The sequence below is a fragment of the Sapajus apella genome, unplaced genomic scaffold, assembly GCF_009761245.1.
Source record: "Sapajus apella isolate SASKATOON/1434 unplaced genomic scaffold, GSC_monkey_1.0 scaffold37, whole genome shotgun sequence".
Taxonomy (NCBI): domain Eukaryota; kingdom Metazoa; phylum Chordata; class Mammalia; order Primates; family Cebidae; genus Sapajus; species Sapajus apella.
Genome location: NW_022436977.1, coordinates 7,846,621 through 7,871,534, shown reverse-complemented (window position 1 = coordinate 7,871,534; position 24,914 = coordinate 7,846,621). Strand labels below are relative to the sequence as shown.

At 43.9% G+C, this 24,914-nt stretch overlaps 1 protein-coding gene across 3 annotated transcripts in view; it reads left to right on the top strand.

Moving 5' to 3' along the window:
• MYZAP (myocardial zonula adherens protein) overlaps positions 1 to 24,914 on the top strand; it is a 93,613-nt gene that overhangs the window by 32,400 nt on the left and 36,299 nt on the right. For 2 of the 3 annotated variants that reach the window (XM_032297329.1, XM_032297330.1), the window contains 6 exons: positions 14 to 127; positions 4,424 to 4,576; positions 7,514 to 7,639; positions 8,916 to 9,044; positions 12,980 to 13,059; positions 14,718 to 14,823. In XM_032297329.1, the coding sequence (XP_032153220.1) occupies positions 14 to 127; positions 4,424 to 4,576; positions 7,514 to 7,639; positions 8,916 to 9,044; positions 12,980 to 13,059; positions 14,718 to 14,823 (708 nt within the window). Of the gene's footprint in view, positions 1 to 13; positions 128 to 4,423; positions 4,577 to 7,513; positions 7,640 to 8,915; positions 9,045 to 12,979; positions 13,060 to 14,717; positions 14,824 to 21,614; positions 21,925 to 24,914 lie in introns of those variants that run through there. The other variant, XM_032297331.1, reaches the window with a different exon arrangement.

The following is a 24,914-nucleotide window of genomic DNA, read 5'->3' as shown; positions in this document are numbered from 1 at the left end:
TCAATCTGTCCAGGTTTCCCATGCTCAGCAGGAGTATCTGGAGAATCACATCCAAACCCAGTCATCTGCTTTGGATAGTTTCAATGCCATGAACTCGGCCTTGGCATCAGACTCCATTGGCCTGCAGGTACGCGTCTCTTTACTGGTATGACAGGGCAACCCAGCTTAATCAAGAGTGGGGCCTGTCCCTTTGTAGAAAAATAAGTCACAGAACATTCTCAGCCCATCATTCAGGATTCTTTAAGCAGAACCACTGCAAAGACTGTGCCCAGAAGACGGTCAAGAAAACTAAAGGCAGCATTTCCAAGCTGAGACTCTAAGGCTTTGTTTTTGCTTTAACTGAAAAGGGAATTGAGACTCTGAGTTTAGTGTGAGAGATGTCGCTTTCTCCGCTAGATACTCGAGTGGTCCTCAGCATCAGTGCCTAACCCCACGCATCGGCCCTCTCCCTCCAGCCCCAGTGCCACTGGAAGTGCCACCTAATCACAGGTTAACACAGATGTCACCAAAGACAACCTGTACTCTTTCATGACAAGCAATATAAAAAAGCTTGTAAACAGTTTGTTGTACTTGGAAATTATTTTGTATCAGAAAGAATCATGGGGCTGGGTGCAGTGGCTCACGCCTATAATCCCAGCACTTTGGGAGGCTGAGGTGGGTGGATCACAGGGTCAGGAGATTGAGACCAGCCTGGCTAACATGGTGAAACCCTGTTTCTACTAAGAATACAAAAAATTAGCCAGGCATGTTGGCACATACCTGTAGTCCGAGCTATTTGGGAGGCTGAGGCAGGAGAATCATTTGAATCCCAGAGGCAGGGGTTGCAGTGAGCCAAGACTGTGCCACTGCACTCTGGCCTGGGCGACAGAGTGAGACTATCTAAAAAAAAAAAAAAAGTATATTCATGTCTTGTAGTAGCAGACAAGGAAGCAGAAAGACCCAGTATCTTATATTTGCGAAAATGCATGTTGTTAACTCACTTTGAGGGATTGTTTTCTTGGTTGATTTGGTTTACTAGGAGCTAACCATTCACGTGCTTCCCATTCTTATCTTACAAGTCCTTTAACATGCAAATTAACTTGAAGACGTTCAAAACAAATAATTATATATATTTGAAATAAGTTCCCATAGTCTTCATTTCCAATATATGAACAATAGTTTTTACTCTTCCTCCAACTTTATTTGGGTCATTTTATCCTCTTCTCAAAAGTTCCCAAAGCTATTTCAAATCCTTTCTAGTCCTATATAAGTAATTAATTAGATAAACAAACAAATGTTCATGCTGGGATTCTCCACTTCCCCTAATTCTCTGATAACAGCTGGTATGGCAGCAGTGACAACAGCAAAGCTCAGCCACTGTCCTGGAGTGGGTCCAGGCGGCCTCAGGTTTGGGTTCGTCCGGGATGCCCATTTCTGGTGGGCCTCTGAGTCCCACCCTTTTCCTGGCTCCCTTGAGTGTATACCAGCTTTCCCCTGGCCTCAGGCCAAGCCCCACTCTGGGTCTGGTTTGCTTCGTGGCCTTTGTTTTCCCTTCCTCCTGTGGTCAGAGGGGATTGCCAAGGCTTCTTTTCCTCCCTTTTCCGATGCCGTCTTATTCCCAGCCCACCAGGAAGGGCTTTGTCTCCCCTGAATTCAGGCTTAGTTGGCATTTGTACTACATCTCTGGTTTTTGTCACCAGAAAAAAAATGTATTTGCAAGTATTTTCTGGCAATTCTTCTGCTTTGCCATCTAGCCAGCACTCTGGCATTTACTGCAGGGGTCAGCTGTTCTAGTTGGGCCAGCCCTAACCCAGGCACCTTGACTGATTCCTACTTATCATGCAGGCTATTAGTCCTGGACAGCCGAAGGAGCCTTATAGCTAAAACAAACAGGAGAGAGACAGAGAGAAGAAGAAGAAGGAGGAGGAGAAGGAGGAGAAGGAGAAGGAGGAGGAGGAGGAGGAGGAGGAGGAGGAGGAGGAGAAGAAGGAGGAGGAGAGGGGGGAGGAGGGGGAGGAGGGGGAGGAGGAGGAAGGGAGAGGGAGGAGGAGAAAGGGAGAGGGGGAAGGGGGAGGAGGAGAAAGGGAGGGGGGAGGGGGAGGAGGAGAAAGGGGGAGGGGGAGGAGGAGAAAGGGGGGAGGGGGAGGAGGAGAAAGGGAGGGGGAAGGGGGAGGAGGAGAAAGGGAGGGGGAAGGGGAAGGAGGAGAAAGGGAGACGGGGGAGGAGGAGGAGGAGGAGGAGGTGCCATCTCACAGCAGGAAACTCAGCCTGCTAGAGGAAGAGGACTGACTTACGGTGATGTTGGGGCCACCTGGGTACCTGGTGGACGAAATCTGAAGGTAGCTGGCTTCTTCCTTATGCAGAATCCCAGCCCCTTCCACTGGCCTACTCTACCCAATTTCATTATTACTGACAGGGAGACCAGACCCTTGGTTTGATTCCATAGAATATCAGAGCTAGAAAGAACTGAGAGGATCTCTAATCCCTTTGTTTTATGGATAAACAAACTGAGACCAACAGACAGAAATGATATAAACAAGATACTTACCTAGTGGCAGAGCTAGGATTAGAAGAATCCTAGTCTCTTGGGCCAGAGTGTAGGTTTTTATATAGATACAAGAGTAGAATCTGTGAAGCCCGTAGGGCTGGGGGAGTGGGTGGTTGGCCTAGGTAGTTTCTAAAGCCCTTTGAAACTCATGTTCTGTGACCCCATCTTCCAGAGGGCTTCAGTATTTTCTTTAATAGCGAGTGACCTCCTTCAAAAATTCCTTTTCTGGATTCAAGTAGGTTTAGGAGTGAGCAGCTTATTATTATCCAAAGTAGAGGCTGAGGAACTGAAGAAGCTTCAGAGATGGATCATCTGTTCCTAACAGAGGTGTTAGAAACGGTGCCCACCACCAGGGTTTCCATATCTCCTAATGTGAAGCTGTAGATGATTGGGGCCATAATAGAATGTGCCTTTCCAACAGCAGGGATTCTGTGGAGGCCATTTATCTTTAAGGAGAGTTAACCAAGTAGAAACCAAATCGGTAAATAGCAAAACCATTTTTTTTCCTTCTTTTTTTTTTGAGTCTGAGTCTCACTCTGTCACCCAGGCTGGAGTATGCAGTGGCGTGATCTTGCGTCACTCTAACCTCTGTATCCTGGGTTCAAGCAATTCTCTGCCTCAGCCTCCCGAATAGCTGAAATTACAGCCACCTGCCACCATGCCCGGCTAATTTTTTTTTGTATTTTTAGTAGAGACGGGGTTTCACCATGTTGGCCAGGCTGGTCTTGAATTTCTGAGGTTGTGATCCAGCCACCTCGGCCTTCCAACGTGCTGGGATTACAGGCATGCACCACTGTGCCAGGCCTTTTTCTTCTTCTTTTTGATTATTTTTTTAGAGATGGGGTCTTGCTCTATTGCCCAGGCTAGGGTGCAGTGGTGTGATCATAGTTCACTGCATCCTCAACCTCCTAGGGTCAAGTCATCCTGCTGCCTCAGCCTCCTGAGTAACTGGGACGACAGGCACACACCACCATGTCTAGTTTTTTATAGTTGCCCCAGGCTGGTCTTGAACTCCTGGCTCAAGTGCTCCTCCCACCTTGGCCTCCCAAAGTGCTGGAATTACAGCCATGAGCCACCATGCCTGGCCAACACTATTGATTTAAACATCCTTGCCTCAGTGTGGCCTGGTGCAAAAATCAATAGGCTTTTGACATTTCTCTACATTACCAAATTCTGTTCCTTAGTATTTCTTTATTACTTCTCTGCCTAAGGGAGGAAGGTGAAGCATTTGCAGGCATGGGAGTATTCTCAGTCATGTTGTCACTATTATCTTGGTGGGCAATCTAGAAACACAGAAGGGACAGCTCTTTAAGAAAAAGAGGAATATCTCTATTCTAGAAAGCTAGTATTTTGTTTACTGATTTCATTATGGGAATTTGGAAAATACAGAAAAAACAAAGAAGAAAATAGACGTCCATAGCCCTACCACATAGTGAAAACTCTATTTGGATTTCCTCCTAGCCTTTTTTCTCCCTGTGCATAAACATATATTTGAACTAATGTTTACACATATTTTTCAAAATGGGATTGTACTGTACTTACTGTTTTCAAAAGCTGTTTTTTTTTCCCATGTGAAATGATGTGTTAGGATCACTTTAGCTAGGAAGGACTCCATTTTAATCCATTTCCATCCATCATAAGCAGTGGCAAGTGGTGTTGGCAGCAGCTATGGGATGGTATGGGAGAGGCTTTCGGTCTCAGCAAGCTACAGGGGCAGACCTCTCGGCCACCATGGGGGACCTGCAGTCCCTCACAGCACAGGGTCCCAGACTGGTAGCTGCTGTGACCTGACACCTACCTCAGTGGTTAATGATAAGGGGATGTCCCAGGGCTTGGTGCAGCCCATGTGTTTTCACGCCACCGGATATGGTTTTGTTTTTATTTTCATCCTAACAGAAAACCCTTGTGGATGTGACTTTGGAAAACAGCAACATTAAGGATCAAATCAGAAATCTGCAGCAGACGTATGAAGCATCCATGGACAAGCTGAGAGAGAAGCAGAGGCAGTTGGAGGTAGCACAAGTTGAAAACCAGCTGCTGAAAATGAAGGTGGAGTATACGAGCCTAGGCTTATTTTCCACGAACCTTTCTCCTCTCTTCTTCTCACCTTCGTTGTCCCATCCTCAACTTTAACATTTCCTTTTCTCCATTCTCTTCTTCATTGGATATATTTTTTTTGAGGCAGAGTCTTGCTCTGTCACCCGGGCTAGAGTGCAGTGGCGTGATCATGGCTCACTGCAACCTCCGCCTCCCAGTTTCAAGCAATTCTCATGCCTCAGTCACTTCCCTCAGTAGCTGGAATTACAGGTGTGTGCCACCATGCCCAGCTAATTTTTGTATTTTTAGTAGAGAAGGGATTTCACCATGTTGGCCAGGCTGGTCTCGACCTCCTGACCTCAGATGATTTGCCTGCCTTGGCCTCCCAAAGTGCTGGGATTACAGGCATGAGCCATAGCACTCAGCCCAGATTGAGAGTGCTCCATAAACGCCTCCATTGGGCATGCCTTTCTTGGCCCCCAGTAGCCTCAAGGGCTCTGTAGACACTCACCATGGTGCTACCGTTACGTTACTAAGGAGACACTTGGGATGTCCATAGATCTGGGACTTCAGAGGCCTTGGACATCTCTCCCTTCACTGTTTAAATTTTCTTTGAGGTCCCAAGGCCTTTCTGTTTGGCTTGACAATAAAGAGCTGAGGGGCACACAGTTAGCCAGTACCTGGGCTGTGACCCCTTCTCAAGAAGAAAATTGGTGGGTGACTAAATTGGAAATGTCCCATTTGGCCCCCTAGGGTGGTTGCATTCCTTAGCTGGACTTCTAAACTTCTAATGCCCTAGATACATTAGTGTCCCTCCCAAATTTAAACCGTGGATGGACTTCCTACCCAGTGATAGAAGTTCCATGAATGGCTCCTGGAAGGCACTTAATAAATTATATCCTGGATGAATTCCTTTTTACGTAAGTCTGTGGTTTTAAAATTTTGCTCAGCACAGATTTAGGCAGCCTTCTTTCCTCCCTCCCCTCCCCTCTCCCCGCTCTCTCTTTCTTTCTTTCCTTTCTCTCTTTCTGTCTTTTCTTTTCTTTGCAATGGAGTTTTGCTCTTGTTGCCCAGGCTGGAGTACCATAGTGCGATCTCGGCTCACCTCAACCTCCACCCCCTGGGTTCAGGCGATTCTCCTGCCTCAGCTGGGATTACAGGCATGCACCACCACGCCTGGCTAATTTTGTGTTTTTAGTAGAGATGGGGTTTCTCCAGCTTGGTCAGACTGGTCTCAAACTCCCAACCTCAGGTGATCCAGCTGCCTCAGCCTTGCAAAGTGCTGGGATTACAGGTGTGAGCCACTGCACCTGGCTGACTTAGGCTTTCTTATGGGGAGCGTATCCACATAGTTTATTGCTCAACCAGAATATGTGAGGGAGTGAAAGGTGGTACTATTGGTAATTAAGTTGGGGAGACAAACTGGGATGGGTGGGCCCCTCCATGAAGGCTGCCACAGGCATGGGCTGGGTGGGGCGGAGGGACTGCCAGTGCACTGCCCGGTCTCTGTATTGCTGCCCTGGGGCTCTGCTGCCAGCTCACCTGGCCTGCCACAGCCAAGGAACAGATCTCCTCTCTACGTTCACTTCTAATAGGCAGCTCTTCTTTTCCATATATTGTCTTTCTGAGTAAGTGCTACTTTGTGGGGGAAAAGGTTTGTATTGCCAAAAAAGCCTGAAATTACTGACTTAGGTCTTTTTTTCTCAGCTTAGGAGCTTTATTCTATCATTCATTCCACAGATACTCATTGAGTGTCTACTTTACGTGTGTGTCCTGTTCAGTCCTGTTGCTTCTAGAGGTGGCCTGTCACCAGGCATCTGGGGACGTCATTAGGCTGCTTGGCAGTCTGGCTGCTTCCCTGGAGTCCAGGCCTTTAACGACGGCCCACAGTGGATTGCCTGTGGTGGAGCCTGGTGCTGGTTTTCATCCTGACAGTGGAGTTAACGAGGGTTTTCCTACACCCTCCTCTTATTTTACTTCCCAAATTGAAAAAAAAATAGCTTCAGGAACTCAGGGTATGTTACATGAACTGGATGCAGAGTACATGGACCTCCAGGGACAGAACCCTTGCGGCAAGCTATGCATGCAAATGCAGCACACGGCACATAGGGTCTCTCTCAGCTGGTGATAAGCTCTGCTCAGGATTTCTCACTTTGGGACTTCTTGGTATCAACACTTGCCCAGTGGGGAGAAGGGAGAAGTCAAGGGCGTCAAGAGAGACTTGTCACATCTTGGAAATACACATCATCTAACCTACTGAGGTTGAAAAATGCCTCCCTTTTCCAGAGTTTGGGTATGCAGCAAACTCGGCTCTCTGGAACAGGCAATAACCTGGAAGGCGGGAGGAGAGCAAACCTTCTGCAGCGTAAAATCAACGGCGGGAACTCTGTGTGTGAGGACGCAGCCTGGCAAACAGGAGGCCCCAGCCGCCCCCAACCTAAGCCCTGCCCACCCACAACTCCACTGACTTTTTCTCACCTCCTAAGCCAGGCCTGCTTCAGCACTAGGGGTGCCAGCTTAGTGTTCCCCACGCTAGGCTGGAATGTTTCCAAAAGCAGCATTTAGGAAAGCACAAAGGTGTGGAAAGGGTGAGATTTCTTGTTTGAGCTCAGCTGGTCTTACCTAAAAACTGGCTTGGCCAATGCACCTAATGAGATTGCTTAGAGAAGTAAGTTTCTACCTTTTGAAAAAGAAGTCACTCATGTGAATCAAAACTTTGTCCTGATAATGCCCCCAAAACTCGTGTGAAATGCCGCTTTTTATTTTTCTGTGGCTCTGCTCACCCCTCTTCCTCCCTTGCCCTGTAAGTTTCTGCTGCTTCTCTCTGCCGCAGGACCCAGTGGATGGGCTCACTATCTCTGCGAGTCCCCACATGAGACGCACGGAGTGGAAGTTGCCAGCTCCCCGGGCCCTGCGAAAGCTGTCATTCTGAAATGAGTCTCTTTGTAGGTGGAATCGTCCCAAGAAGCCAATGCCGAGGTGATGCGGGAGATGACCAAGAAGCTGTACAGCCAGTACCAAGAGAAGCTGCAGGAAGAACAGAGGAAGCACAGTGCCGAGAAGGAGGCACTTCTGGTGTGTATGTTGCAGCTGCTGTAAACTAACCGGCAATTGTTGGTTCATTATTTTTGGTGATGCTTACATGGTAGTTTCTTCTTAGAGGTGGGTTAGTGGGCTCAGCCATAGGTAAGGAATCAAGGATTTATTCATCTGCTCATTCATTTCCCTCTTGTCTTCCACTCTACTTTTATTCATCCTCCTCCCGCTCAGAATAGCCCCTGGTTCCTGTCTGTTAATACACACCTTTTTCTTTTTTCTTTTTTTTTTTTCCCATTTACTTATTTTATTGCATTTTAGGTTTGGGGTACATGTGAAGAACATGCAAAATTGTTGCATAGGAACACACATGGCAGTGTGATTTGCTGCCTTCCTCCCCATCACCTACATCTGGCATTTCTCCCCTTGCTATCTCTCCCCAGCTCCCCACCCCCCACCGTCCCTCCCCTATTTCCCCCCAACTGACCCCAGTGAATACACACCTTTTTCTAGCTCATCTGACAGTTTTCCAGCATCTAAGCAGATCCTGGGCTTGCCTGCAGCTGTGCCCTCCCTTCCTCCATTTGCTTCTCTCTACCTGAAATTTCCTCCTTTCCTGTCCTTGATCCTGCCTAAGCTCCGTAAAAGCCTGAAATGCCACTTTTTCCATGCATGAAGTCTCTCTCAGTCACGGAGCCAGAGTATTATCTGTCTTTAGGAAGCTCACTCTCTCTACCTCTGCTTTTACTGTGGAATTCTTTTATACCTACCATTTGACTGGGGCTGTGCTTCTCACATCTTGGCTTTTCCAGGAGATTATAAGTTCCTGAAGGCAGGGACTCCATTTCTGGCTCATCTGTGTCCTTAGATGCTTAATACATGTGCCGATGATTGACTGGGTTTTCTTCTTAGTAGTGAGCTGATGCATTGCATTACGGGAGAAGAATCTGGGAAGTCTGCATTCAATTCCAAATCTGGTCCTAATTGCCTTTACACTTCTGGCAAATGAAGTGACATTCTGAGTACTTACTCGATGTTATTAAATGTTTTTAGGCCTCTTTTATACCTTTTGGACATAAAGTCAAGGGAAAAAAGAAAACTAGTGAGGCGCATTAACAAGCCACGCCATATATCTTTATTCATAGGTAAGAATCAGAATCATGGAGGTTGAGTTCATGATCTGTGAGACACTGTCAGGTTCCAAAGTCAGGTTTTAAAGAGAAATAATGATACAGCAAGGCCAGAGCTGCTTGGAGGCTGGTGAGTAGCCTAGGTACCCCATGCTTGTACTTAGGAGAGTCTATTTCTTTTGCAGGAAGAAACCAATAGTTTTCTGAAAGCCATTGAAGAAGCCAATAAAAAGATGCAAGCGGCAGAGATCAGCCTAGAGGAGAAGGACCAGAGGATCGGGGAGCTGGACAGGCTGATTGAGCGCATGGAAAAGGTAGGACATAGTGTCGGGCCTGTTGCCCACTTGCCCAAACTTTTCCCTGCAGGCCCATCTGAAGATACGAGAAGCCCTGAATATGGATCCCTCTCACCTCCCACATTTGCGATTAAACAAACCAAACAAAAAGACAAAGCTATAAAATAAACTATAAGAAAGCTCAACAAAGTTCTAATTTTTTCCATGGTCACTATTTTGATGCTTTAAAAAATATTTCTTGTGAAATTCTGTAGAAAAAATTAATATTTTAGTAGCCTTGCTCTGCTGGTGCCCCAGGCGTGAACTTAGTTTATCCATTGAATGATCAAACTCTATTTAGTTGTTACATCAGTACCACAGTCCTGTTGTTTCTGGGGCATGTGTCTCAAGGGTTGGCTTTTCCTTGACACGCCAGGGACTTGGGGGAATGGAGGCCACATTTCTCTGGGTGTGGTAAGCAGGCTGATGAGTGGAGTGGAGGGACATGGGAAAGGCAGGATCTCAGCTGGGATAATGAAGCCTGTTTAGAGAAAGGGAAGAGGCCAAGAATTATGTAGGAAATAGAGGAAAAGGAGGAAGTGGTGGGAGAAGGGAAAGAGGAAAGGAGGGAAGAGAAGGAAGAGAAGGGATGGGCGACCTTTAGCAGGTGACGGCTGACTTCTTGGCCTAGGAGTTCAGGGCGAAGGCTCTGGCTGGCTTCTGGAAATGGCTCCCTGGCTGCATCTGAATTTGGAGAGAGTGGTGACCTGCCAAGACCGTAACATTATTAGCACCTTGTGACTCATTCAGGATGCCAAGAATCTCCAATCTGATCATGGAGACAGAGAAGGGACAGGGAAAGCAAGGTCACTGTCAGGCTTCATGTGATTCTGAGAAGAGGTCTCCTAACCCCATGGATTTTGCAGCATAAGCTCCTCTGCTGTCCCCTAACAAGGTGAGGTGTCACCACCATGGGAACTGCATTAAGTTCAGTGCTTTGGAGCTTCAGAGCTTACCAGGTGCTTCTTTTTTAGCTCTTTAGCTTTTTACTTGAGAGAGAATTGGACAAACTAAAGAGTCAATTGCAATCTCACTTCTCCCCCCTGGGAAAACAGAATCCCATCTTTTATTGAAGAATAGATGATTGGCTTAATCAGGACTAACGTTAGTACTGACCAGAGGGGATGGTGGTGAAGATTGGGCAACAAGGGGGCTTTCTAGAACTAGATGAGCTTCCTCCCACATACTATTCTCCTACAACAGCAGAAGATGCCGGTTCACTCAGATGCTCTTTCTCTGGGTGGCAGGTTTTCCTGCAGCATAAAGAAGCAAGGTGAGCAGGCAGCATAGCAGGTGGTTTGGGCGAGAGGCTGTCCTACAGAGAGACCGCGTGTAGTAGTTACCGACATAGGCTTTGGAATCACACAGCCTGGGGGGTTGAATCTTGTGTCTCTTCCTAGCTGTTTGCAGTTGCTTGATTTTTCCAAACTCTGTCTCCACTTTTGTAAAATGCTGGTTATGGTACTCCTTATTCTTAGAGCTTTTGTGAGCAATGAATGAGAAAAATCCATGCCAAGTGCTAAGCATGGTTCCTCGTGTGTAGTAAGGGTTCAGTCATTTGTGGCTGTGACTTTTACTTTGTTCCAAGGTTGCCTGTGTCTACCCTCACAGTCAGCTTGTTTTTACCCCGACCCATTTTCACGCTTATCTTCACTGTACTCTTGAGGTTCGGAAAGTTTCTTGTCTTTCCCCACGGATTTTCACGTGGAGCCCTCATGTGGGGTGAATGGGTGGAGCCTGGGAGCTGGTAAGGCCTGCCCTCCCTGACAGCATTTAGGAAAGCACAAAACCTCCCCCAAGTGGTGTTGGCGTCCTCTTTAGTGACTGGAAATTTATGGTCCTTTCTCTAAATCTCCCTTTCCATTTGGCTAGAGAAAGGTTGTATTTATTTAGATGAGATTAGATAGATGAATTTCCACTGTTTCCTTTTCAGGGATAAATCTTTGAGAGCAGGAATCTGGCCAAATCCCCGTCTCACACTACGTGAACGGCATGTCCCTCGCCAGGGCTGTGGCAGCATCCGTATCCCGCTCTCTGTTTTGGATTTTGCTCAAGGACAAACCATGTGCTTTTGACCGGCTTCTCTGCCGTATATCTTAGTTTACTGTCTCTCTTGTTGAGCATTGTATTTGAAACACCTTTTCTTCTCATCAGTAAAAATCTTTCAAGGAGTGTTCTCTACCAGGGACCCTACTGGGAACAGGTAACAGTCTATGCCTTAATCTGGGCAGGGATCTCACAGGTACTTACAAATGTAAAAAATAATTAAGCAGTGTACACTTAAGATTTATTGTACCTCAATTTTAAAAAACTGAATTTTAAAAGTGTGCTGTAAGTTATTTAGACCTTGCTCTACTTTATGACAGCTTTTTTTTTTTTTTTTTTTTTTTTGAGGGAGGCATTCACTTGTGAAAGCTTTTATCACTGTTATGTCAGGGCTAATGTGAAACTTTCAACCACATGGGGGAGGGAGGAATGTTCAGCTCAGGCCAGGCCATAAGATTGTGCGTTTGCTATAGACGTTTAAAAACAGTAACAAAACCCCAGTCAAAGTTTGTCTACATTTGCTGTTATACATTTTTCTGTGATAATATACTCTTCCTGCTCGAGGTAGACTGCTTCCGCATGCCTTTGGCCTACCTCTTGGTATACCACAGCTTACAGCTTCAAAAGTTGTGGCAGTTAAATTTTCAAATATTTGCTTTTAATAATTTGGTAGAAAAGAGGTTTGGAATCTATGTAATTAGTAAGAGTTTGCTGGGTAGAATTTCTGAACATGAAGATGAGGAACATTAGTTCTCAGAAAAGCACCTAAAGTAAAATAATCTCAGTTAGTGAGCAGGATTTGATCAACATCCACTTTAAGGAAATTTATTACACTCATGTCTGTAATATATTTTTAGTGCAATTTCAGTTATGATGGGCACTATGTTTTTATGAACATTCTTCAGCTTTGTCCACAGAAATGATTCCCGACTCCTCCTTTTTTGGGTAAACTTATACATATGTATATAGCAGAGTGTACAAAATGCACAGCTTGATGCGTGTATGTTTCCTATTGCTACCATAGCAAATTTCCACAAGGTTAGTGGCTTAAAACAACACAAGTGTATTATTTTACATTCCTAGAGGTCAGAAGTCCTAAAATCCAGGTGTTGGCAGGGCTGGATTCCTTTTGGAAGCTCTAGAAGGGAATGCATTTCCCTGTATTCTCTAACTTCTGAAGACCACCTGCACTCCTCAGCTTGTGGCCCCCTCCTGCAGCTTCAGAGGCAGTAGCAGAGCATCTTCCAGCCTCTTTCCCTCTGATTCTCACCCCGCTGCCTCCTCCTTATAAGGGCCCAACTCTATAACCTGGGAACTCCCCATTTTGAGATCCTTAATTTAATCACATCTGCAGAGTTCCTTTCTCCATGTAAGATAACACATAGGTTTCAGGAATTAGGACATGGACATTTTTGGAGGACCATTATTCTGACCACAACACATTTTTACAAGTGAATACACTTGTATAAACACCACTCAGGTTAGAAAAGAGGATATAGCCAGAATTCCAGAGCCTCTTTTCTTGATGATTTGGAAAATAACAAAGAATTTTGCAGTATCACAAGCTACCAATTTAAAGTATTGATTATCATTATTTGGAACTATTAATTTTCTCTGAGCCTGGGCTGATGGAATACTTTTGGAAAATAAATCTTGAATGGTTTCATTTGGGATGTTTGTCTCTGATCTGTAAATGTTTCTATAAATACACAACAACAGATTTGGCGGTTTTGAGCCTTGTTTGGGGTTTGCTGAGCCCAAACAAGGGTTTTACACACTTGGACTTCCTAGTGCTAGAATTGTTAAATAGACATTTTCTGTTGAACTTGGGACCCATTGATTAAAATATCAGTTTCCATTTGTTTTAGGAACGTCATCAACTGCAACTTGAACTCCTAGAACATGAAACAGAAATGTCTGGGGAGATAACTGGTTCTGACAAGGAAAGGTAAGATGTAATGCCTTTCGTCATGTAATGGGTTTAGGTTGTAGACACACTGTGTTTTTATGGCCTCATCTGACCCTTGCCTTTTCATTTGTGTGACTGTCCCTTATTATGGACTTAAGCATGTATAACATTGGGCTGAGAGCTTCCAATATGGAGCAAGTTTCCTTGGAAGCCTCCAGCCACATCTTGCAGACCATGGCTGGTCATTAGTGTAGTGACACATCAAATACTTTCACAAGTGCAAAAGTTCGTCTATTAATGATGTCCATCACCTTGAATGCCACAGGATATGCCTTGTTGATGAGAAAACTCATCAACTGTGACTGATACCCTTTGCTTTGCAAACCAATTTTGAAACATCTTTCTTTGTTTCCAAACTTTGCTGAGTAAAACCTTCCATGTCCCCTGGCTATAAGTACATTAAACCCTGCATGGAAAACAGTATATACACTGTCTCTTCTAAAAATTAAAAGGCAGAGAGGCCATTCGGGGGTCTCTAGTGATGAAAAACAAGGTTGAGATGATTTGAGTGTTTTGGCAAGTGACTTAACCTCCCTGAGAATTGCTTGTGCAACATGGAAATTCGTCTTTAAAGGGGGAGAGGATTATGATGGTGATAACAGTGCCCATCTCACTAGGTTACTATTGTTAAGAGGACTGTTGCGCTTGCTGCTTGCCAAATAGTATGTGCTGAAAGAATACCCATTTTTCCTTCCTCATTTGCAATTTCAGAGTGTTCAGAGCTATAGGAGGCTTACTAGTCTTTAACATAGTGCTGAGGCAAAGATGGGGTGCGAGAAATAGACCCTTCCTCCAGTGTCCAGCCCCAGCGGCCCCAGAGAACTGGAGAGTATAAGCAACGTCGGAGAGTAATTTGTGCTGTTTTAAAACAAAAGTATGAAATGTTTTGTGATGTGCCTTCCTCTATTTTGATGTTGAGAAGGTCTTTCAACTTTTCCCCATTTGCCAAAAATAAAGGATATGTAGAGCGACTGTAATTCCAGACTTTTCGGTACTCTGCCATTGGTTTCAGATATTTTGTGTTGTTGGACCCCTTCTTCCCTGTTCCCCCATCAAAGTAATTTACTGAATCTTCCAGTATTTTATTAACCCCAAAACAGAGGCTTCTCATATCTGTAAATGGTGCAAAAAATTCTCTCTGAGTCCCTGGAAAAGAACTGTCCTTATATGGGATAAAACTTGGAAATGGGAACGTAAAAACAAGTCCTGTGCTCCTCTGGTTTGGTCGTTTGTTGGTAATCACTGAGGTGGTTTGCTGGTAAACACACCTCTTTGTGTGGTCATCACACAAAGTAAAAAGAACGCATCCTGGGATTTGGTTTCTTGTTCTTGGCAGAATTTTTTTATTTTTTAAAATTTACATTTTTTTTTTACCAACGCTTCCCCCAAAGATGCATTCTTTCTATTTTTATTTTATTTTTGTGGATATGGGTGTCTCACCATGCTGCCCAGGCTGGTCTCAAACTCCCGACTTCAAGCAGTCCTCCTGCCTTGGCCTCTCTCAGAGTGTTGGGGTTACAGGCATGAGCCGCCATGCCTGGCCCTCTTGACAATATTCTTTAAAGCTGTGGCCTGTTGCTACTGCTGTTGCTGCTTTGCTTCAGGGCTCATTTCCTTTTTTCTCCTATTCGTGTTAGGTATCAGCAGTTGGAGGAGGCATCAGCCAGCCTACGTGAGCGGATCAGACACCTAGATGACATGGTGCATTGCCAGCAGAAGAAAGTCAAGCAGATGGTTGAGGAGGTAAGCATCTGGAAAAGGCCACAGGCCTGGGATTGCTTCCTGTGGTGAGGAAACAGCCCCAGAACAAATCCTGTGGCCCACAAGCCAAGGTGCTCAGGCCACTGCCATTTAGACCCAGAGTAGGATTTCCTCCATGTCCCCCATGGACTGATGATGATGATGCCCCTAAAAGAGGAGTTTCCCCCAGTCAAAGGGTTACAGTTAGGAAAGCTGGAAAGTGCAGTTCATAAGCTCACCCACTGTCAAAGGACAGTGATCATCTGCGTGGGAACCCACAGCTCAGGAGACCAAACAGGGTGATGGGAAGGGTGAATTTAGCCCGGGTCCCTGCACTGCCTCCACAGCTGTCCGTTTCTCTCTCCCTGCTACCATTCTTGTCCTTTATCCTTTTCTGGGTGTGTCTTTCATTCCCTTGTATGTTTCTCTCTTTTTTTCTCCCTCCTTCCTCATTCTCTTCTCCCACTCCTGTTTCTTCTTCCTTTTCCATTGCCACCATCCTTCCTCTCCTGACTGTCTCTGTAACAGGAAACCAAGCTATACATTTACTGTGTGGGCATATTTACTATTCTCTTTTTTTCTAAATGAAAAAACGGGTAAGTTGAACATTTCCATTTCTCTAAGAGGAAAAGAGAAATTTTTAAACTTGTGTCAGTGTAATCTGCCTCTCTTGTGGTGATGTTCCAAAAAAGAAAATCCGTGCTGTGTAAAGCTGATCACATATTGCTGTGGTTTTCTTCTTGCTCAGTTAAAAAATCTGATGGAAGAATCTGATAGAAAAAGAGCAGTTAGTACTAAGGATTATAAGAATTCCCTTGAGTCTAATTCTCTAACTTGCAAAGAAAATGTTTCAATTTAGTTAAACATTTGGTTGGCAGTGAAAAAATGAAAAAGAATTTTCCTTACCTTAAGCACTACTTTAAAAAGTTATGTTTTATTAATGGATTATTACAATAAAAAGCATATCTACTTCTAATAAATAATCTATGTACATAACAGACACATGAAAGATTAAAAATATATCTATTTTATCAATCTCTAAAATATTGGGGATATTAATGTTGGGGTTAAGGTCAGGGAATTGTGAGGATGGGAAGGGACATCTTGTTTTACTGTGTGTAGGATAAACACACATAGTAGATAAAATCTTGTCCGCAAGCGAGAAGTGCAGTTATACTGTGTTGAATCATGCGTATCTTATATTGGTTCACATGCAAGTTTCTGGGGAGCAATGGAATAGCAGAGGAAGCCATGCACGCACCTTTGCAATCCTTTCGTGTATGCAGGCGGGAGCACTGCCCGTGACAGTAATGGGGAGGGAGGTCCTGCCCTATCATCAACACTAGGTAGATGTCAGGAGTGTGTTGTCCAAGGACAAGCATCACTTTGCCATGATTAGCATCCTGGGGAACTTTGGCTGTCCGGGAACAGTTTTTCTGCTTTTGAATTTCACAAACACGAAGTCTGGGGCAAGGGCATCCCTTATTTTCCCCCATGTGAGTGGCTAATTGTGGGGCATTGCATTTCTCCCACCTCACCACAGGGGGGTGTCTGTGTTGTTCTTGTATCTGATAATAGAGAACTGTTGAACAAAACCTCTTACTGGTTGGCTTCTAATTCATTTAAATCCTTACCTGTAAGAGGTTAAGGCTATACCAGAATCAGAGACATTGTTTCTTTTTAAAAAGACACTTTCAAAGAAGTTTAGAATTCTCTTTTTCTAACCTACTTCCAGAATGTACCAAACATACCAATTTGAAGGGAGTGAAGGAATACACACACACACACACACACACACACACACACACGCATACACATACATATGTGTGTGTATAGGGATGCATATAAAGATCACTGTCCATGCTTTGCCTTTTACTATCTGTGATTTCATATCTTCTAGATAAGCTTCTCTAAGCTTTGATGTGGTCTGTGGTCTGGAAGGCCCAGTCATTGGAATGAAATCATCAGCTAAAATTGAGGATGCCATTAGAGTTAGCACCCTTAGGGCTGGCTGGCTTTCAACAGTGAATGTAGACCACCGCCACCAACAACAACAAAAAAAGAGAGAGATACTTTTCATTCCTAATAATTTTTGCTGCCTGATTAAATAGTTTGTGTTTGCCCAGCATACTACATTAACTTATGTAAGAAAAAAATGGCAGCTGGGCATGGTGGCTCATGCCTCTTATCCCAGCGCTTTGGGAGGCCAAGGCGGGTGGACCACCTGAGGTCAGGAGTTTGAGTCCAGCCTGGACAACATGGCAAAACCCTGTCTCTACTAAAAATACAAAAATTAGCCGGGTGTGGTGGTGGGTGCCTGTAATCCCAGCTACTTGGGAAGTTGAGGCAGGAGAATCGCTTGAATTCAGGAGGCAGAAGTTGCAGTGGGCTATCATGCCATTGCACTCCAGCCTGGGCAACAAAAGTGAAACTCCATCTAAAAAAAGAAAGGTAGCTTAAAAGTTCAATTGCTAAAGCCACTTACGTGAATACGTTTTTTTAAAAAATTAGAAACATGGTCCAGGAACATTGGTAGATTGACAGATGAGCACATTCAGAAGAGTAAGACCAGGTTGGAAAGGAGTTGAGAACTCGAGTAATTCAGGGAATTGGGGAAGACATGCCCAAGGAGAGAGGAGAGCTGAATTCACATCTTAGAGATTGTGAGGGAATGTGTTTTTGTTTTGTGTCGTGAAGCAAGGCCAGGCAAGAGCCACTGGGTGATAACTTTCAAAGAGGCAAATTGCCGCTCTTCATTCAAAACAAAAGATTCCTAGTACTGGCTGCACCAGTAAAGCATTTATCCCTTCATTATGGGTACATTCTGTACAAAGTACGAAGTTGATTTAGAAGTTCTCTAGTGTTCCTCCACAAATTCTGTGTTCTGTAATCTGAAAGACCGTGGAGGAAGTCTGGTAACTTTGGTTAAGTGTTCATCACATAAAGAATTCTCTGTTGTTTACTATGCTGTGCCTGTTTTTAGGAGCTCAGCCTTCTCATTATGTTGCATAATGAGCAAAATCAGCAAAATCACAACTAAGTCAGATCACTTGGAGCAAATTTTGAAAAATCTAGACTATTGAACTGGTCACTTGTGAAATGAATCTGGAACTCTGACTCTAGAAGAAAAGTATGTTTTCATCTGCAAACTCTGGGTCCCCAGGCATAGAGGCAGCCTTTAAGCATAGAGACTGTTAGGGGCCCTTTTCCTTCCCTCACGTGGGTCTGGAAGCTGGTCTTCATCACAGCCTCACAGTCCCACGGATGGGAGTCTCGTCTCCATCCATTGTTGATATCCTTTTGGCCATAATGTCTGTGAGGAAACTTAGTTTATTAAAATGATGGGCTTCTTTTGTTTTAGCCCAAAATGTCCAGGTATTACTACCGAGATCCTTGGAATCCTTAAACATTAAGAAACACGTTTCTTCCTACCTCAGTGGAATATCACTCTATCATAGTAATAATAAATAATAAAAAATAACTGGCCCAGGTTTTGTCATCCTTAGCTGAAAAATGACCTGATTTCCATGGTGTGAGACAGTAGGACTTGTACTATGTAGGAAGGGCTCATGATGGGAGTAAGCCCTTTTGACATGAAGGGTTAGTACATGTCTTATGGGGTCAAGTTCAGTGAGAAAACACAGTGCAAAGCGTCTTCTGTGAAATGTGGGACCAAGTACTCCTCCCCAGGCTAGGTCTTTCTACTGAAGTAAGTCTCCTTCTTCATGGATGTCAGGGGATTCACATCCATGAACTAGTGACATCCTCATCACTAGTTCCTCCAGCTGATTCTGGCTTTGATAAAAATGGAAAACAAAACCAAAAATGCCCCACACGTACCCCTTATAGCCAGAAAACACAGAGAAATGCTGCGGGATTGGAAAGAAAAAGGCCTCAAGGGGAAATTAATTCATTCCTCCATTCAGCAGATACCCACCAGCACCTGCTTCATGCTGGGGCTGGGTACACAGTGGGGGGTCATGCAGATATGGGCCCTGCTGTCAAGATGTTACCCACTTGTGGGTTCCAGGGTAGTCTTGCCCTTGGGCTTTATGATCCTGTTGAAAAGCCTTGTTGGATTGGTCTTTGGTCTTGAGTCAAGCTGCATTCTTTAGATTGCTGGGAAAGGGCAATCTGGGAGAACTGGGAGTGGTAAAAAGCAAGAAAGGATCCTGAGGCCCCCACAATGCCCCCTGCTCACACATCTTTGAGTGTGACTTCTTCAGTCCGCAGTCTTTCACACCTCTTTACCTGCTCTCACCATGGCTCATCTGCTGCCAACCAAAGCAGCTGTCCTGCCAAGGGGAAAGTGGAGGAAAAAATAAATTATTTGCCCTCCAAGAGGGTGAGTTTACATTTTTGCCAATGGGCAGAGATATTGTTCAGCTGAATAAACATTAATTTCTTAAGAGGTTTTTTTTTTTTTAAACTATTTCCCAGTGTAGCCGTTAGGCATGCTTTCATTTTATCATGTCTTCCTTCTGATTTCCCATTGCCATTTGTGGATAGGAAATGTTCTTCCAACAGTGTCTGAAGGGAGTTTCTGTTCATTTGTAGAGGAGGCATTTTCTTTAGACTTCTTTTGCTGAAAGCAATTGCAATTTACCCCACTTTGCTATAAATGAGATGTTTAAAAAGTGCAAAGGTAGAAGGAATTGATTTTCTCATTAGCGTTTCTCCACCCAAGCTGGACATTAGAATCACCTGGGGAGCTTTAAGACATGCCTGAACTTGGCGGATGGCTTGGAGGCAGACTGAGCACTGGGTTTGGTTTTGTTTTTAAAAACTCTATAAGTGATTCTAATATGCAGCCCAATTGACAATTGCTGTCCTGCATTCTCAGAGCAGTGGCCTGGCTCTCCTTGCTGGGCTTCATGTTCGTGTTTTTGGCCAGTGTCCCTTGGAAACTCCTATGCCTGAGGTGGGAAGCTGGTGATGAACTCAGAATAGGCAGGGCTCAACAGAAAGCAAGCCAGGGAGATAGTCACCAGGGACAGGGGCACAGAAGTCAGAAAGCTGGTCCAAGTCTATGACTCTCTGGGCACTGTCAGGAGACCTTCACTTCTTGCCAGTGGTCCTGGGAAGATTCTGTGACAGCTCACTCTTTTTTAAATTTGGTTTTAGAGGCAAAGTCTTGCTCTATTGCTCAGGCTGGAGTGCAGTGTTTCCATCATACCTTCCTGAAGCCTCCAACTTAAGTGATCCTCCCCCTTCAACCTCCCAAGTAGGTGGGACTATAGGCACATGTACCCACACCCAGCTAATTTTTCTTTCTTTCTTTCTTTTTTTTTTTTTAATAGAGACAGGGTTTTGCTATGTTGCTCAGCTGGTCTTCCAACTCCTGGCCTCTAGCAATCTTCCCATCTTGGCCTCTTAAAGTGTTGGGATTACAGGCATGAGCCACTGCACCTGGCCTGACAGCCTACTCTTAATAGCTGCACTGGCCTGGTGGTATCCATATAATACCAACTTCTCAAAGGCTATTTAGACCCATCTAGAGAGATTGTTATTAAGATGGGATGAGGTACACTTGTTAAATAGATGATAGAAACTTAAAGGGACAGAATCCAATCCACCTAAGTCCTTGAAAGCTGGGAACCGACCACTAGCAGAGACTAAGAGTGATTGTCATAGATCTTCTTCCAACTGTGCGTGTATGCACGTGTCTGCCTTGCCCTGGTTTAAATTATTCACTTCTGTCTACACAGAAGACGTTACACTTGGCCACACTGCACCCATTTAGAAAGAGAAGAAAAGTATATCTTGGTGAAATAATTATGTTAACAATGACCACTTCTCAAGTTCAAGACAAAGCAGAATATTACTATGATTCCTAAGGAATGATTTTGAAAGTATTTAATGGTCATCTCTTAGATTTCTTTAAAGAGTGATGCTGTAGTCATAATGCAGCAGTTCCTTGGGGAAACAAACTGGATGAGGGGGATAGAGGTGCAATACCTCTTGAGAGAGTTGAGGCTTTGAGTATCTATCTCTTTAGCCAGTTGGCCAAACAAGGCTTCACATTACTAGTCCCTAAATCCACATGCTCCTGCAGTTAGAGACTTTTATGTGCATATGACAAAAGATGGCCTAGAAGGAGAGCAACGAGCACGGACTTTAGCATCAGACAGGACTGCATCTACTATTGTGGACCTTTGAAAAGTTATTAGTTTCCTTGTCTATAAAATGGGGTTAATAATCGTATATACCCCAGTTTTTGTAAGAGTTAAATGAGATGACATTTATAAAATACACAACATGTTAATTGGATCATAAGAAATAAATACTAATGGAGGTTATTATTACCACCAGGCAATGGGTTCCTGCTGTGTATACCTAAAGTTAAGTGAATTAAAAGCAAAGGTAGCAATGTTGATTTCCCGACCTATGCAGAGGGCTGCCCTTCATCTTTCCCTTGGGGAGTCTTGTTGGCCACATTTGATCTTTGGGTATAATTCTCTCTTCTCTTTTGTGCTCTGTGCTGTTTTCTAGCTTAGCCGTCAGTCCCTTGACAAGAGTATTTACACACAAAGCAATTTTTAAAATTTAAATTCTGTTCATCCCAAGTATCTTCCATTTTTAAACGGTTCAGCCATTTGCTGGCACGCAATTTAAAACTGTTGTGTGGGGTGCTGAAATGTGCACACACACAAAAGTCCGCTTTTGCTAAATGCCCTGTGTTTAGAGGATTTCAAGTACTTCTCATGACTGGTCATTAGGCACATTGGGGGTAGGGGAAAGGAGCCATAGCACTGAGCCCACAAACCTAATCCACTCAATTGAACTGTCTCCAGATCATGTCGCACGAGCTCTTCTCCAGATTTAGTCTCCGGCTCTTTGGAAGATGATAAATTGGTAGCCTGCTCTGGGTTGGAAGCGATTCCTTTATTGTTCGTGATTAGAAGAACACTTGTACACTCTGCTGGGAAAAGGTGGTATTTATCTATGATGAGCCAATGAAGCAAACAGGAAGGACATACTTTTGAAAGGAAAATTTGACGATGTGGGGCTCTTGTTTGTGAAAACACCCACATACTGTTACCCTGACTTGTACAGCCTCAAACTGCAGAGTCAAGAGAACTCAGAGATTCACAGTATTTTTAGGAACTTAAGTAGACATCAAAGAAGGAGCTGCAATGAAAAAGACTACCAAAGAATCATTCAGGAAGTTCCAGGTGGAGGCTTGGAAGATGAACCCTTACCTAACGGAAAAGCTGTCAAAGACATCTGCTAAGGAGGTGGGAAGAGAGCTTGAAGAATCTTAGTGCTCTGGGAAGGAAGTGCTCCCACCAGATCACTCCCCAGAAAGTACAGAAACAGCCAGGTGTCCATGTGGTTTGGTTCAGTTTGCATATAAGAGGTGGCCCTGAGGGTGTCCTTTCTGAATGGATGTCAACACTGTCATCTTAGCACTCTTCTAAGAGGAGTTTAGCTTGCTTCTATCACGACTGGCATTTTGCCTGAAGTGGTTCAACCAACTTCACGAAGTGTGTCTGATAAAGAGAAATCTATTTGGCTGACATGTGTTGAACTGAAATATCCTTCATGTATGCTTTATTTTTATAGAGATCTTTGTTAAGATTGCTGTAGGCATTGGTGTTTCATCAGAACATGACAGTTTTGCTGACAAGTAGCAGTAGTAGCCGCAGTCATAGCAATGGGTGGCATGAGTCTACATGAGCTAAGAGACTGGGCTCATGGAGTGAGTGTGCTCAGAGGCCCTGTGTCCCTCAGACGTTGGCTAGTTCTCCACTTCTACCACTCCTTCATGGCAAAGTGGGCATGGGGATGCTTTTTTGTTAATATTTGACTTTGCTTTCATTTAGATGCTTCTGCCCAGCTTAAGCAAGGAGAGTGGGATGGGAACGAAGCAGATGAATACTTTTCCATATCAGTAATTAACTGTTAATATTGTCGACCTGTGCACAGTGCTGTTTAGACACAGATCCCCAGACACTATGCTGGGTATTCCGATTTCCACTAAGGAGACAGGCAGATTTGAGAATCTCATCTGGATGTTAGCTTAGTGTTGTTACCTACCCTGTTGTTTAGGGATACCTTTATCGCTCTAATGCTCTAATGTTTTTCTAAGTCTCTGGTGGAAAAGTCACTGGCATTTGTTTTAGCAGCACTGATTCATTACCAAGTTTTAAAAAATGGAATAATTAAGAGAATGCAGTGACCTTTAGAGAAAGTGGGTCACCCATGTGAGTTCCACTTTAAGGGTGGTGTGCTTTCTTCTGCTTTTGGAGTTTCTTCTCTCTTCCGGGCTGTGGATGGTATCTGGAGGCCAGGCACGCCTTATTCTGGAGCAGTTAGTGAGTGAGGTTCCTATAATACTGCATGACCTGAGAGTGCCACCTAGGTGGATGCCCTTGACTTCTCCTGCACTTGGCCCTGGCCCTGGGTCCTAGGCTCACTACTGATCTCCCTAGATCTGGTTCTTTGCATCCCAGACTTACTTCAAACTACTCTTTTCTGCCTTTGCTGGTGCCCCTCAATTCACCTCTTTCTTGCCTGGACTGTGATAAGGTGTGAACTTGGCTTACTGCTTGTCAAACCTGAGTCATGTGCTCAAATGCTTCCCTGCCACGCCATTCCCTCCTTTAACTGGATCCTTCGCCTTGGACTCCAAGACTCTGTCTCATAGCCACTCACGCCCCGCCCAAAGGAGGGGCTACTCGAAAGTTTAAGGCAGGAGTTATTTATCGTAAATGACAATGTAATGGTTTCTAATTCTAGTGTTTAACATGGTATTATTCACTTGTTTATTTCAAAATCTTAGATACTTTATCTAACATGTCAATTTTTGGAAGGTATCAGAAAGAGCACAATTGTGGCAGCCTTTTTTTCTGTATGTATTATATGTATTATTTAAAAAAGCAGGTTCATTCTATGACAGGTGTTGCTTACCATATTCACAATGTAAATTGTCTTTTCAAGGGAAAAGATCGTTTTCTTTGGAAATGTTGAACCTATGCTCTGTTTATTGAAATTGTTCTTATTGACTTGGAACTGTTTCTCAGAGACCTGGTGCCCAGTTTCTGGCCATAGGAAGTACGTGAGGCTAAGTAATTCATGTTCCAGGTTACTACCGGTCACAAATGCTTCTCTTATTCCAAGGCTATGCATATGGATGTCACATTCCCATGTCAGTCATCTCTGGAAGCTATTATTTGCCCAATTTTTTAAGCATGGGAAACTGAGGTTTTGAGTCTTATACAATAAGTAGCTGGCAGTCTCTCAGCACATAATAATGGTACCACACTCCATACACAGATGTGTGCTGCAAAGCCGGCCTTTGTTCTTTTCTTCCCGTTACTTTTTAATTGGAAAAAAACTTAAATTGCAAAAAGTTATAGAAAATGATGGCAAAACCCATGTACCCTCTTCTAGAATTAACAAATGTTGTCATTGGGGCACATCTGTCTCTGATTTTTTTTTAAACACAAGAACACATCACAGATAAAGAAGAGGTTCTCTTTTTACCCCTCCCCCATTCCATTCCTTTTTCTTCTTTCACCCTGTCTTCTTCTTCAGAGGCAATTTGCTCTCCATCTAGGCCATGCCTTGTATGTTTATATATATTTATATATAAGGTATGGCCTCGATAGAGACCAAATATGTATATAAATATAGTAAAATCATAAGTATGTGGCTTAGCTTGTATTTTAAATTTTATATAAATTTTAATTTATAATAGTAAAATAAATTTTATTGTACATATTTTACAACTTATTTCTCAGTTTTGTTTATTTGCTGTTATTCCATATAGATCTAGATTATTTATTTCAAGGCTGTGTAATATCCTTTTATTTGAATATATTGTAACTTATTTATTCTATTGAAATTTTTATCCTTTTGCAAATAATACCTTCTGTAACTAGGAAGTATACTTAGGGGAGGAAATGCTAGTGCATGGGATTGGCGCAATTTCATCTTTTTAAGATATTGTCCAGTCGCTGCCTACAGTGCCCATACATTTCCACCAGTCACGTATGAGAGGCGAGATTTTCCAAATGCTCACCACCACTTGGCACTGTGTGGACTATAATTTTGGCCGGTTAGGAAATGGCATCTCAGTGTTTTAATTT